Here is a 15,412-nt window from a genome sequence, read left to right on the forward strand (position 1 = left end):
ATGATTTTAAAAACTGAATTGGAGGCAAAATCAGATTTGCCTTCGGTTCCCTGTTTTTGACCGGTTTTACCATGGTTTTAGGCCTTTTTTTGGGACCAGATTGGCCTTCGGGTCTCGATTCAACCGTTTGGACTAAGGGTGTGTAGAAAATCTACCGACCCACCAAACCCGACCCGACCCAATGGGTTGGGTCGGTTTTTAGGGCTTGGTGGGTTGGGTTGGGTCACAAATTTTATTTATTTATTTATTTTATTTTTATGGCGGGTCAGGTTGGGTTTGGGTCATAAAATTACAAACCTGCCAAACCTGACCCAATCCACCCATATTTAATATATATTTATAATATTTTATATTTTTAATATATTTTTAAAAAAAACCAGCTGTAGGGCACTTATATATATATATATATATATATATTATATTAGTAGGAGGAATCGAGAAGTGTTGCTCTACAGCTAGTTTTTAACAAAAATTATTAAATATATATATATATATATATATATTATATAATTAATAAAATAACCAGCTCTTCCTATCCGATATAAAAGCCAATTAGTTCACACAAACACTAGTAAATTACTATTGTTGTTTAGTCATTAATGTTGTTTGCCATTAAGGAGTTACATTGATACTAATCTTTGAGTTTTTTTAATATATTAATATTTATATTTTTTTTCTACACAATTTAATAATAATAATGAAAAAAATTTGTCAAACCCATGGGTTCAACCCAACCCAACCCAACCCAACCCAACCCATGTGAGTTGGGTTGGGTTGAAATTTTTTTTGACCCACCATGGTGAGTTAGGTCAAAAAATCCCTTCAACCATATCCAACCCGACCCATGCACGCCCCTAGTTTGGGCCGGCCGGTCCGGTTCGGTTTTTAAAACCATGTAAAGAACTGAGTAATGCTAGAGATAATACAACTTTAAATATATGAATCTTACAAATATATTTGTATTAATCGCAAGAAATAATTCAGATAGAAAAATATTAGAAATATTATTAATTTTACTTGAAAACCTTTACAAACTAATGTGACAATTAATGATTTAATATGATTGTGAACGTCAACAACCTATAAAATGCATTTTTTTTTTTTTTTTTTGTGATTGTTGATACATCTTTGTAAGCTTCATGTTGTAAAATTTATAATATTCCTAACATCATTAATTCAAATACTTATTTATTATCTTCTTTAAGTGTCACTAATTACATTTATTACTACATCATTTGTAAGGTTTTTTAGTAAAATTTGTTATAATTTTAGTATTAAAAAAAAAGCATATTACAAAATAAAAATAATGAATTTTTGTTATAAAAATAATTATGAGATTAAACACTAATTAAATATTATTTAAGTGATAACAAAAATGCCCCATCATAAAAAAAGGCCTCATTTAAATATATCGCCTTAGGCTTCTAAATTTATTGGACAGTCCCTGTTGGCAATGTAAGAAAAAAATTTGTATTTTTGCTTTTGTTTTGGTTTGGGTTTTTGTTTGGATTTGGGTTTTGGTGAATTTAGGAATTTGGGTTTTTCAAATGTGGGGATTTGGGTATGATCATTGGTGAATATGTGGGTATTTTCTGATTTAAATTTTGTATCAAAATGGGTCTAATATAGTGTTTTTTTTTTTTTTTTTGGTTGAGTTTTTGTGAATGTATGATCATGAATCTGAGTTTGTAATCTGAGATTTTTGGGCCTTATGGCCCCATAGTCCTAAACCCCAGTAAAGCCCATAAGGCCGAACCTAGGTAAAAGGTCGGTTTAGCTAAGAATAACGAAAACCGCCTATTGACCATGTTAACATTTCTAGACTCATCACTCAGCCACAAAACCAACTTCATTCACATTTTAATAGTTTTCTCTGTATCTGTCTCTCACAGACACACAGTCTCAGCCTGGTACTTCTCATCGTAACAAAGAGGAAGAACAAGCTGTGCATTGTAAGTGCTCTCTCTCTCTCTCTCTCTCTGTGTTTTCTTTACATAATACTTGATTTGGGTTTATGTTTATCTATCAAATTAGGGTTTTTTTTTTTTTTTTCAAATCTGTTCCTGCAATCTAGGGTTTCTCTCTATTTGAGCCTTATTGTTAGAATTCAACCCCTTTTTCACATTCTGCTCTGATTTTTAACTTCTGGGTCTTTCTTAATTTCAATATCACTGTTTTTGTTTTAGTCTAAGGTTTAGGGTTTAACGGTAAAAATTTGAACCTTCTAATAAAAACCCAATTTTTAATTAGGGTTTAGTGATTAATTTGTTAGACCCATTACTCTAATGATGTTGTATTCCATTACTGTTACTATGTTGAGATTTGTTTGGACCCAAAAAGCCTAGGGGCTAATACACTTGTTGTTTTGGATTTTTTTTTTAAGGGGGTGTGAGATTTTGTTTTGGGAATGGCACATTTGGGCGGTGGTGCTGAAGCACACGCCAGGCATAAGCAGTATGAGTATCGAGCCAACTCGAGTCTGGTCTTGACTACTGACTCTCGCCCACGCGACACTCATGAGCCCACAGGAGAGCCCGAATCTCTATGGGGAAAGATTGACCCTAGGAGCTTTGGTGACAGAGCATACCGGGGGAAACCCCCAGAATTGGATGAGAAGCTTAAGAAATCAAAGAAGAAGAAGGAGCGTGACCCGCTTGCTGAGCCTCCACCTAGTCGCCAGAGCAAGCGTCGCCGCCTTCAAGAAGAGAGTGTATTGAATTCATCGGAGGAAGGTGTTTACCAGCCCAAGACGAAGGAAACGAGGGCTGCCTATGAGGCTATGCTTAGCGTAATTCAGCAACAGTTGGGTGGGCAGCCACTTAGTATTGTTAGTGGCGCTGCTGATGAGATATTAGCTGTACTTAAGAATGAGACGCTTAAGAACCCTGACAAGAAGAAGGAGATTGAGAAGCTTTTGAATTCTGTACCGAATGCTGTTTTTGATCAGTTGGTATCGATTGGAAGGCTTATTACTGATTACCAAGATGGGGGTGGTGATGTGGCTGGGAATGCTGCAGCTGCTGCTAATGGTGATGACGCTCTTGATGATGATGTGGGTGTTGCGGTTGAGTTTGAAGAGAATGAGGAGGAGGATGAGGAGAGTGATCTTGATATGGTGCAAGAAGATGAAGAGGAGGAAGATGATGTGGTGGAAGCCAGTAATTCTGGGGCTATGCAAATGGGGGGTGGGATTGATGATGATGATGATATGCAGGAAGCAAATGGGGGAATGAACCTTAATGTTCTAAGCATTGGTGCTTATTGGCTTCAAGGAAAGATTTCTGAAGCATTTCAAAAACAGATTGATCCGCAACAATGCCAAATTCTTGCAGAAGATGTGCTTAAGATACTAGCTGAAGGTGATGACAGGGAAGTTGAGTCGAAGCTGTTGCTGCTTCTTCAGTTCGATAAATTTAGCCTTATTAAGATTCTGTTGAGGAACCGGCTCAAGATTGTGTGGTGTACCCGCTTGGCAAGGGCTGAAGATGAAGAACAAAAGAAGAAGATTGAGGAGGAAATGATGGGTTTGGGGCCGGAATTGGTGGCAATTGTGGATCAGTTGCATGCCACGAGGGCTACTGCAAAAGAAAGGCAAAAGAACTTGGAGAAGAGTATTAGAGAAGAGGCTCGTCGTTTGAAGGATGAGAGCGGTGGAGATGGTGACAAAGGTAGGATAGGGATTGTTGATAGAGATGCGGACAGTGTTTGGGGCCAGCGCCAGTTGCTTGATCTTGACAGTATTGCTTTTGAACAAGGTGGTCGTTTGGTGGCTTCAAAAAAGACTGAGCTTCCGGATGGATCTTATAGGCATTCTAGCAAGGGATATGAAGAAATTCATGTGCCTGCATTGAAGCCAAAGCCATTTGATCCAAATGAGAAACTTATAAAAATATCTGACATGCCAGACTGGGCACAACCAGCTTTCAAAGGAATGAAGGAGTTGAACAGGGTACAGAGTAAAGTCTATGAGACTGCCCTTTTTAAAGCTGACAATATCCTCTTATGTGCTCCCACTGGGGCAGGGAAAACTAATGTTGCAGTGCTCACCATACTTCAGCAGATAGCATTGAACAGGAATTCAGATGGTTCATTTAACCATAGTGATTATAAGATTGTATATGTTGCACCTATGAAAGCTCTGGTCGCTGAAGTTGTTGGCAATTTATCTAATCGTTTGCAGTATTATGATGTTAAAGTCAGGGAGCTAAGTGGAGACCAGTCATTGACTCGCCAACAAATTGAAGAAACTCAAATTATTGTCACAACTCCTGAGAAGTGGGATATCATTACCAGGAAGTCAGGTGATCGAACTTATACTCAACTTGTGAAACTTCTTATCATTGATGAGATTCATCTTCTTCATGATAATAGAGGACCTGTGCTTGAAAGTGTTGTTGCTAGAACTGTTAGACAGATTGAAACTACAAATGAGCATATTCGGTTGGTTGGGCTATCTGCTACACTACCTAATTATGAAGATGTGGCGTTGTTCTTACGGGTTGATACAAAGAAAGGAGGATTGTTCCACTTTGACAATAGTTACAGACCCGTCCCTCTTTCTCAGCAGTATATTGGAATCACCGTGAAGAAGCCACTGCAGAGGTTCCAGTTGATGAATGATGTCTGTTATGAAAAGGTAATGGCAGTGGCAGGGAAGCATCAAATACTAATTTTTGTCCACTCAAGGAAGGAAACAGCCAAAACAGCCCGCGCCATACGAGATACTGCTCTTGCTAATGATACTCTAGGTAGATTTTTGAAAGAGGACAGTGCAAGTCGTGAGATTCTCCACTCTCAAACAGATCTGGTCAAGAGCAATGAACTTAAAGATCTATTGCCATATGGTTTTGCAATTCATCATGCTGGGTTGGCAAGGGCTGACCGCCAGCTTGTTGAGGAGTTATTTTCTGATGGGCATGTGCAAGTTTTGGTTTCTACTGCGACACTTGCTTGGGGTGTGAATTTGCCTGCTCACTCAGTGATTATTAAAGGGACCCAGATTTATAATCCAGAAAAGGGAGCATGGACTGAACTTAGTCCTCTGGATGTTATGCAGATGCTGGGTCGTGCAGGAAGGCCCCAGTATGATTCTTATGGGGAGGGCATAATCATTACTGGTCATAGTGAACTTCAATATTATCTTTCTCTAATGAATCAACAGCTCCCCATTGAAAGTCAGTTTGTGTCAAAATTGGCTGATCAATTGAATGCAGAAATTGTTCTTGGAACTGTTCAAAATGCTAGAGAAGCCTGTAATTGGATTGGGTACACGTATTTGTTTGTCCGTATGGTGCGGAACCCTACACTATATGGTTTACCGCATGATATTATTGATAGAGATAAGTTTTTGGAAGAGAGGAGGGCTGATTTGGTAAGCATCATTTTCTCTTGTTTTGCAATTTCATTGCATCTTTTGTTGTCTTTCTCATTTGATCTGATTTCTGCTGCTGTCTCTGGCACCTTTATTTTCTTTGGCTGTGACCTTCAAAGTTTAAACACCCCACCACCCCACAGAAAAGGGAAGGAGAGGGGTGGGGGGGGGGGGTGTGTGGAGTGGTTGTGGGGTTCCCAATACCCAGAGAAAAAAAAATGCAGTGTTGTTGGTTACATGGATGCCGTGATATTTCACTAAATGTTAGAAAATATCCACCCTTTAATTTTTTATTATCTAAGTCGGTTGAAGTTAAAGAACAGTAGGTACTTAGTTATATATAAATTGTAATGCCTGCAAACACATAGTGCAATGTATGCTGTTGAGCTGGGTGTGGATGAAGAATATTTCCTTTTAGCATTGGCTTGCATTTTGATTAATTCATGTCCCAGTTGTGTGTTACTGGTAAACTTTCTTTCTTTTATGCTTGGTATAACAAGTGTGCACAAATCTGAGACTAAATTACTGTTATACAAATATTTATGTTTAATGATTTAACTGGGATAAGGTTAAAGTATATGTTGTGTAAGTTGATATGTTTTGTTCCACATCTTTTCTGTGGGTATGCGAGGCATCCTGCTATGGCCACAATATATTTTAGATCTGGTTGTTCTGTTATGATGGCATTCTTGCCCATTTTAGCTCTTATTGAAATTTTGTTTATAGTTCATATTAGTGCTTTGCTGTACTCACTTTTGTAACTATTCAGTTTACCTCTTCATATACTGCTTGTGATTGTATCCATCACAGTTGTCTCATTTTTTTTTTTTTTTTGGGTACAGATCCATTCTGCTGCAACCATATTGGACAAAAATAATTTGGTGAAGTATGATAGAAAAAGTGGATATTTCCAGGTAACGGACTTGGGTCGGATTGCTAGCTACTACTATATTACTCATGGGACGATATCCACGTATAACGAGCATTTGAAGCCCACTATGGGGGATATTGAGCTTTGTCGGTTGTTCTCACTCAGTGAAGAATTCAAATATGTTACAGTGAGACAAGATGAGAAGATGGAACTTGCAAAGCTTTTAGATCGTGTTCCTATTCCTATCAAGGAAAGCTTGGAAGAGCCTAGTGCCAAGATTAATGTTTTGCTGCAAGCTTATATTTCACAGTTGAAGCTTGAAGGCCTTTCATTAACATCTGACATGGTGTTCATAACTCAGGTTTGTTTATATCTTGTTTACTTATTTTTCTTCTTTTCCCTTTTGTTTATAGTTAGCTCTAGTGTTTCCTTTGTTTCTTTTGACTTCTGTTTGTTCTTTGGTTGAGCTTCTTTGTCTGTGTTTGCTTATTTGTTTCCATCTTCTTGTTCAGAGTGCGGGACGTCTTATGCGAGCTCTTTTTGAGATTGTCTTGAAACGGGGTTGGGCTCAATTGGCTGAGAAGGCTTTAAACTTATGCAAAATGGTTAACAGGAGGATGTGGAGTGTCCAAACACCTCTTCGCCAATTCCATGGAATCCCAAATGATATTTTGATGAAGTTGGAGAAGAAGGATTTGGCCTGGGATAGGTATTATGACCTTTCATCACAGGAGATAGGGGAGCTTATTCGCATCCCAAAGATGGGAAGAACTCTTCACAAGTTCATCCACCAATTCCCTAAGCTTAACCTTGCAGCGCATGTTCAGCCAATTACTCGCACTGTTTTGAGGGTCGAGCTCACAATAACACCAGACTTTCAGTGGGAGGACAAAGTTCATGGATATGTGGAGCCATTTTGGGTGATTGTAGAGGATAATGATGGTGAATATATTCTTCATCATGAATATTTTATGCTGAAGAAGCAGTATATTGATGAAGATCACACTTTGAATTTCACAGTGCCAATTTATGAACCATTGCCACCTCAGTACTTCATCCGTGTTGTGTCAGATAGATGGCTTGGGTCACAAACTGTTTTACCTGTTTCTTTCAGGCACCTCATCTTGCCAGAAAAGTATCCTCCACCGACAGAGCTATTGGACTTGCAACCGCTGCCTGTGACAGCCTTAAGGAATCCAGCATATGAAGCTCTTTATAAGGATTTTAAGCATTTCAATCCTGTTCAGACACAGGTATTCACTGTTTTGTATAATACCGATGACAATGTCTTGGTTGCTGCACCAACAGGAAGTGGGAAGACCATATGTGCAGAGTTTGCTATCCTAAGGAACTATCAAAAAGGACCTGAGAGTGTTATGCGTGTTGTGTATATTGCACCTCTTGAAGCACTGGCCAAGGAACGGTATCGTGATTGGGAGAGGAAGTTTGGTAAGGGTGGTCTTAAAATGCGGGTGGTTGAATTAACGGGGGAGACAGCTACAGATTTGAAACTTCTTGAGAAGGGTCAGATAATAATCAGTACTCCTGAGAAATGGGATGCTTTGTCGCGCCGCTGGAAACAGAGAAAACATGTTCAACAGGTTAGCCTTTTCATCGTTGATGAACTCCACTTGATTGGGGGTCAAGGTGGTCCCATCTTGGAGGTGGGTGTTTCCCGGATGAGATATATTGCAAGCCAAGTTGAGAACAAGATACGAATTGTGGCTCTGTCAACTTCTCTTGCAAATGCAAAGGATCTTGGGGAGTGGATTGGTGCTACTGCTCATGGCCTTTTCAACTTTCCTCCTGGTGTCCGACCAGTCCCATTGGAAATACACATTCAAGGGGTGGATATAGCTAATTTTGAAGCCAGGATGCAAGCAATGACGAAACCAACATACACTGCGATTGTTCAACATGCCAAAAATGGGAAGCCTGCTCTTGTTTTTGTTCCAACAAGGAAGCATGTCCGACTCACTGCTGTGGATCTGATGACATATGTGGCTGGTGATGGCAGTAAGTCATTTTTATTGCAGACTCCTGAAGAACTCAAGCCTTTCATTGACAAAATTAATGATGAAATGTTGAAAGCCACTTTACGTCATGGAGTGGGCTACTTGCATGAGGGCTTAACTAAGTTGGATCAAGAAGTTGTGTCACAGCTGTTTGAGGCTGGGTGGATTCAGGTTTGTGTCATGAACAGTTCAATGTGTTGGGGAGTTTCATTGTCGGCCCATTTGGTGGTGGTGATGGGAACGCAATACTATGATGGTCGGGAAAATGCTCACACTGATTACCCTGTTACTGATCTGTTGCAAATGATGGGTCATGCCAGTCGACCTTTGTTAGATAATTCTGGGAAATGTGTCATCCTTTGCCATGCACCTCGTAAAGAGTACTACAAGAAGTTCTTGTATGAAGCGTTCCCAGTTGAGAGCCATTTGCACCACTTTCTACACGATAATCTGAATGCAGAAATTGTTGCTGGAATTATTGAGAACAAGCAAGATGCTGTGGATTATCTTACATGGACATTTATGTACAGGAGGCTCACACAAAATCCCAACTATTACAATCTTCAGGGAGTTAGTCACAGGCATCTCTCTGATCATCTGTCAGAGCTTGTAGAGAACACATTGAGTGATTTAGAATCGAGTAAGTGTGTTGCTATTGAGGATGACATGGACCTTTCTCCTTTGAATCTGGGCATGATAGCATCATATTATTACATCAGTTACACTACTATAGAGCGTTTCAGTTCTTCTTTGACTTCCAAAACAAAGATGAAGGGCCTTTTGGAGATCCTGGCTTCGGCTACAGAGTATGCACTTCTTCCTATACGACCTGGGGAGGAAGAGGTGGTTCGGAGGTTGATTAATCACCAGAGGTTTTCATTTGAAAATCCCAAATGTACAGATCCACATGTGAAAGCTAATGCACTTCTTCAGGCCCACTTTTCAAGGCAAACTGTTGGTGGGAACCTAGCATCAGACCAGCGAGAGGTGCTTCTTTCTGCAAGTAGATTGCTTCAGGCAATGGTTGATGTTATTTCAAGCAATGGCTGGCTGAGCCTTGCTCTTCTTGCAATGGAAGTCAGCCAAATGGTGACACAGGGCATGTGGGAACGTGATTCCATGCTTTTACAGCTTCCCCACTTCACAAAGGAGTTGGCCAAGAAATGCCAAGAAAACCCTGGAAAGAATATCGAGACCGTTTTTGATTTGGTGGAGATGGAGGATGATGAGAGGCGTGAGCTGCTGCAGATGTCAGATGAGCAGTTGCTTGATATTGCACGATTTTGCAACCGTTTTCCCAACATTGATATGACATATGAAGTGCTTGAGAATGACAACGTGAGGGCTGGGGAGGATATCACTCTGCAAGTCACTCTTGAGCGAGATCTAGAGGGAAGGACAGAGGTGGGACCTGTTGATGCTCCCAGGTATCCGAAGGCCAAAGAAGAAGGGTGGTGGCTAGTTGTTGGTGATACCAAAAGTAACCAGTTGCTTGCCATCAAGAGAGTTTCCCTGCAAAGGAAGGCAAAGGTTAAGCTTGAATTTGCTGCTCCTGCAGATGCTGGAAAGAAGCCATACACCCTCTATTTCATGTGTGATTCATATTTGGGCTGTGACCAGGAGTATAGCTTCAGTGTTGATATCAAAGAAGCAGCAGGCCCAGATGAAGACAGTGGGAGAGAATAAACAGGTCATCCTTTTTATTTGCTTTTGGTTCATCGTAATTTTTGATTTCTGCTATCTTAAACATGGTTGTAATTTTTGCTTTGACATTGTGAATTGGTACTTATGTGACTTCTGCATGTTTCGAAGCAATTGGATGTCAACTAAATGTTTTCTGCTTTTATGTGTGTAATTATTTTGTTTGGTTTGGGAAATTGATCGAATCTGATGTATTTATCTGTGCTTCATTTGGTTGGAGTGAAGGAACAGGTGGTGGGTTTATTTTCTGTGCATTCAAAAACTATAGCTTTTATATAGCAGCCTCAAGCTTTTTTATTTTTTGGCTACACATTATCTTTGAGCTGGTATAAGGTGCCCTGGCTTTATGCTTGCTGTTAATTTTTCTGAAGGCTAGTTTTTTAAGTATATGGATTCTCCTCATCTATGCTGGACTTAGTTTCCAGGTTTGCTTTGGATTCTGTCTGTCTGACAATGTAGTGTCTGCCCATTCTAATGGATCAGGCCTGTGCCTCCCATGTTGGATAAGTTCAATTTTAGCATGGCTGAGTTACTGCTAGTTATGAAGGTGCAAGAACCTTATGTTTCACCACTAAAGTGCAAGATTAGATTGGGGAAAAAAAGGTGGTTGCAAATGAAGGTAGTACAAGTAAACACATCAGTGATTAGTTGTTTTGCAAACAGGAAAACTAGCAGACTTTGGTCCAGATTGAGCTCATCTAAGTAGCCAACAAATAAGCTTTTTGGTCTATGCTGGATTTGATAGATTATCCAGTTTACTTTATGGATACTTGCTAGATGAGTCAACTGTCTCCCTGATCAGTGTAACTTAAAGAAAATAACTTATCCAAACAATCATATCAACTGTCCATTGCTTTTGGGTTTTACTCTTCTCACTACATTTTCTGGGAAAGGCTTTTTTTTGATAAGTTCATTTTCTGGGAAAAGCTTATAGTCTTGTAATCTCTTTCACTAGTGTAATTTATATTTGGTTCTCACCTTTTAGGATGAAATATGGTTCTAATCTTGGGTGGGAAGGAAATGCATAAATAGTTCTATTAATGTTTCTATGTTTAGCAGTAACACCTTGGATAAACTGCTGAAAGTTAATGTTCATCTATTGGGTTTACTAGTACAAGTAGTGTGCTGTAGAAGGTTATAAGCAAACCATCAATTGTGAAGTCTTACCTAGGGGACATTTTCCAGGTTATTTGTTGCTAATGGTTTACAGGTATTGGAATTGTCAACCGTCAGAATCTGTATTCAAGTAAATGATGTTATATCACTGGAGGCAGCAGAAATTCTAATAATTATCTCTTTCATTATTTGCAGCATTAGCCTAATCTAACGGCTTGGGAATGGACACTTGGAATTCATAAGATGAATTAAAGGCTTGTATTCGGGTACTGTGAACCGGCCTCCCTGCACGAGGAAAAATGACAGTATATATAGCTTGAGTATACCATAGTTCAATCATTGTACAATGACCTTTGTGTAATGGTTTTCTTGTACTGGCATTAGTTTCTTGGCCATATCTTTATAAAGGTTTTATCTGATGCAATCTAGAGCCTTTGATCCTAAATAGTTGATGAAAAGTATTTTTTATGTGCATTCATAAGCTTTAAATGGAATCAAATGTGGTAATTACACTACATTATCCTGATTATACATTTACATAGGAATGGTTGATGTGGAGTTGGTTACTTTGTTATGGATGATATTTTAACTTGTTTATACAATATCATGTCTGATTTCTTTTTTCCTCGTTTGGAGTTATCCAATTTTTAAAATTGTGTTCTTGTCTAGATTCTATTATTATGATTGTGACTACCATTATAATGTAGTATATATGTATAAATAACAATGTTTTACTTTTCATCCATCAAAATTGTTGTAGCTCAATAGATTGGCATTTCTTGGTGTTTTTAAGAGAGGTATTTAGTGTTTAACTTAAATCCTCTCCCAGCTTACAAAAAATTATTATTATTATTTTTTATTTATTTAAAACAAAAAATCTTTTCTACTTTTTCATTGTGAGTTGACAAAAATTCCATATTTGGTCTACATTTTGCATCCTGCGATTGATTTTACAGGCTATCATTCTCTTTTTTTTTTTTTTGGCTGAGTTTGTAGGCTATTATTCACCTTTGACCGGTGCCTTCTCAATTGTTATCCTAGAGCAACATACTCTACAGCTAAAGCGTAAAGTCAAAATGAATGCTTAAAAAATAAAACTAAGAAAATACATAAATAATGTAATTATATATCTCGGTTGAAGTCTTGTAATCATTGGGCTTACTTGCAAGTAGTTTGGGGACGGAGGTACCAAGTTCCAGTCTCATAATTATGTTGTAATAAGCATATAAAGAAAAGAAAAAGAAATCAGTAACCCTATAAAACATTTTATGTAGTAGACCAAGCTCGATCTTAATATGGATTCTCAATTTGAACGATACATGATTTTGGATAATATTTCATATACTTTATCTTCGAATAAAATGGGTTATTACATATGTATTGAATTATTGATTCATTGACATTTTTTTTTACTATTTAGTTAAAGCTTAATATATGAAAATTATATAACTCCCCGTGCACTCTAAGTTGTTATTTATTATTATTATTATTATTATTATTATGTAAGCTTAATATTGTTTCACACATCTACGGTTTTATTATAAATCTAAATTTTGAATACTTATCAAAATAGAATAACAAAAATTGGATGCTATATATATACTCTTAAAAAAAAATCAAGGCACATATGAACTTTTTCATTGGTTTCTCAATAAAATTTTTACATATTCAAATTTCATGTTTAAATATTTTTATACTTAAATTGATAACCGAAATTAATTTGTTACTAACTTTATATGGATTTTTAATTTATATGGAGAGAAAGTACATTTTTTATTATTTAAAAAAAAAAAAAACATAAAAAATTATGTGACTACAACTCCCAACAAAAGGCGGGAAAGAGGATATTGCATCTCTCTGTGCTTAGTCTGATCACTGCGTATTAATGATAACTAAATATTTCCGAGTTCGCTTTGGATTATTTGTCTGTCTGTTTATCAATGTAGTGTCTGCCCATGCTAATGGATAGAGCCTGTGTTGCTAGTGATTAGCAATTGGTAGAAGAAAATTATATAAAAAAAAAATAAAAAATAAAAAAGAAAAAAAAGAAGGAAAGAAGAAGTGGTTGCAAATGAAGGAAGTACAAGTAAATACATCATTGATTAGTAACTAGAAAACTATAGCAGACTTTGGTCTGGATTGAGTTCATCACTATCCCACAAATGAGTTATCTGATTTATGTTGAATTTGATGGATTATCTGGTTCTGGTTAATTTCTCTTTTTATCCTATTTTTGATTTTTTTGAGTTTTAACAATAACTAAACTAGATTGGTGTTTGGTTCCTGGTTAAACCGGATAGTATGGTTTGATTTTTAAAACCATGATTAGAAAATGCTTTGTCCACATACATAATTACGGTTCAAAAATTAAAAAAATTGAAAAGTCATGCGTGAGAGAGTTAGTGTGTGTATACATATCTACTTTGACACGGCCTCGAAGAAATAAAATTCAGGTGCATGACAATGTTATTCCATTGAATCGGGTTGTTATTGAAGCAAAAAGGTTCTTATCCCTGTATAGAAAAACTAAAGGTAACCCAATGAGGAAACCACGGCCTGCAGTGGTTATTGGAAGCCTCCGGATCAAGATGGGTTCAAGACAAATTTTGATGGGGCTATGTTCCATAATTTAGGAGAAGCTGGTATAGGTGTTGTGATAAGAAAGAATAAAGGGGAAGTTATGACAGCCTTGTCTGAAAAAATCCCCCGACCCCCTTACAGTTCTTGAAATATTTCAGCACGGCAAGCTATCCTTTTTGTCCATGAAGTTGGTCTCAGAGGTTCTATTATGGAGGAGACTCGGAAATTGTCATCAATTCTCTTTGGAAGAGTGATATGTTTCATTTTGCTTTTGGTCATTTAGTTGAAGACGCCTTATGTAAACTCTTTACAAAGTTGTTGTTTCTCTCATACCTATAGACATGAATGCTGTTACGAATGACTTTGCTAAGAGAGTTAGGTTTTATCCTCCACTTTTAGCCTAGATGGAGTTTGTTCCTCCAGACATTAGTAGTCTGGTAACTTTAAGTAATATTAAACCACTTAATAAATTTTTATAAGATTAATATTTTAAAAATTCAATTGTTGGATTACATGTTTTCTATGTTTTTATAAGATCTATGAACTTATCTCTTATACATGATTTATATAAATTTGACAAAATTCCGTTGAATAAAATAATAGCATCTTATAAAAAAAAATAGGCTAAAATGTAAAACTTACCCTCTAAGTTTCTTTAGAATTTATTTCAATCCTCTGAGTTTTAGATTTATTCAATTAAGACATTTCCATCAACTTTTATTTAAATTTTTTGAAAAAAAAAATTCTGAAATATATTTTTCAATCATTAATTGAATTTTTTTTTTTAAATTGAAGAAAATTTTAAATAATTGGAAAATTAATCACAACATATAACAAATATTGATGAAAAAGCCTTAATTGAATAAAATTGAAAGTTAAAAAACTGAAATGAGGGTAAATTTTGTATTTTATCCAAAAAATAATAATAATTTTTATTCTAAATAAATAAATAAAAGCAGGCAACCGTTGCAACTTGCAATAGAATTTGATATTTATTTCCTGCTTACTCTATGTGAGTTTGAGTTATAAACTGGAACAAAGCTGTAATCCATTTATCAAATTACACCTTCAAAGTCGTAATCCATTAATCAATCACATTGCTCCTTTCTTTTTCCAAAATTCAGGTTCACAACACATCAAGTCAGTGGCATTAATCACATTGCTCCTTTTCTTTTTCCAAATTTTGGGTTTACAACACATCAAGAACGTAGCTGACAGGTTTGGCATCTAAAACCATAGCTATTCTTGGTGTTCTTGGTGTTCTTTTCTTACTTCTTTATCTCCCCCTCTCTCTTTTCTCTGGGCTGATTGTTTTTGATAGCTCTAATTTTGTTTCCTATGCTTATAGATTGTTCTAATATTAAATTATTTTCCTTCTGTCTCTCCCTCTGTCTGTTTTATTTGGTTGAACCATTTGATTTTATAGATCTTTGTTTAAGTATCATAGTCTAGGTTCAATGTGGGTTCCCATTCATTGATTGCTTGTTTGATTAGAAAGAAAATGTGAAGGTGAAATTTGATTTTGAATACAAAGTTCTTCTACCAGTGCACTGTGTCTTCTTTTTAAAAAAGACATGAATATATATAAAAGTAGAGATTTCATGTTGGAGAGCATGGAATTGTGCCAAATGGCGCATTCTTTGAAATTCTTTTTATTTAGGCTTTTTCTTCAAAGAGTTTGCATTTATATCAAATTATTAGTTCATTGAATCAGAGTAAATGTACATACTAATTATCTATAGTTGTGCATTAATTATT

The 15,412-nt window shown here is 36.7% G+C and overlaps 1 protein-coding gene across 1 annotated transcript; it reads left to right on the forward strand.

The window, feature by feature from the left end:
• The first annotated feature begins 1,802 nt into the window (after positions 1 to 1,802).
• Positions 1,803 to 11,688, forward strand: LOC115984391 (DExH-box ATP-dependent RNA helicase DExH12-like). The gene is made up of 5 exons (XM_031107422.1): positions 1,803 to 1,952; positions 2,384 to 5,371; positions 6,214 to 6,603; positions 6,755 to 9,947; positions 11,270 to 11,688. The coding sequence occupies exons 2-4, from the start codon at positions 2,408 to 2,410 to the stop codon at positions 9,941 to 9,943; spliced, it is 6,543 nt and encodes a 2,180-aa protein (XP_030963282.1). The 5' UTR covers positions 1,803 to 1,952; positions 2,384 to 2,407; the 3' UTR covers positions 9,944 to 9,947; positions 11,270 to 11,688.
• Positions 11,689 to 15,412: the final 3,724 nt, after the last annotated feature.

The sequence above is a fragment of the Quercus lobata genome, chromosome 4 (assembly GCF_001633185.2).
Source record: "Quercus lobata isolate SW786 chromosome 4, ValleyOak3.0 Primary Assembly, whole genome shotgun sequence".
In the NCBI taxonomy this organism is placed as follows: Eukaryota; Viridiplantae; Streptophyta; class Magnoliopsida; order Fagales; family Fagaceae; genus Quercus; species Quercus lobata.

Coding starts and splice junctions, on each gene's coding strand:
- LOC115984391 (XM_031107422.1), top strand. CDS start 2,408: ATGGCACATTTGGGCGGTGGTGCTGAAGCACACGCCAGGCATAAGCAG. Junction 5,372..6,213: donor AAGAGAGGAGGGCTGATTTG/GTAAGCATCATT, acceptor TTTTGGGTACAG/ATCCATTCTGCTGCAACCAT. Junction 6,604..6,754: donor ACATGGTGTTCATAACTCAG/GTTTGTTTATAT, acceptor CTTCTTGTTCAG/AGTGCGGGACGTCTTATGCG.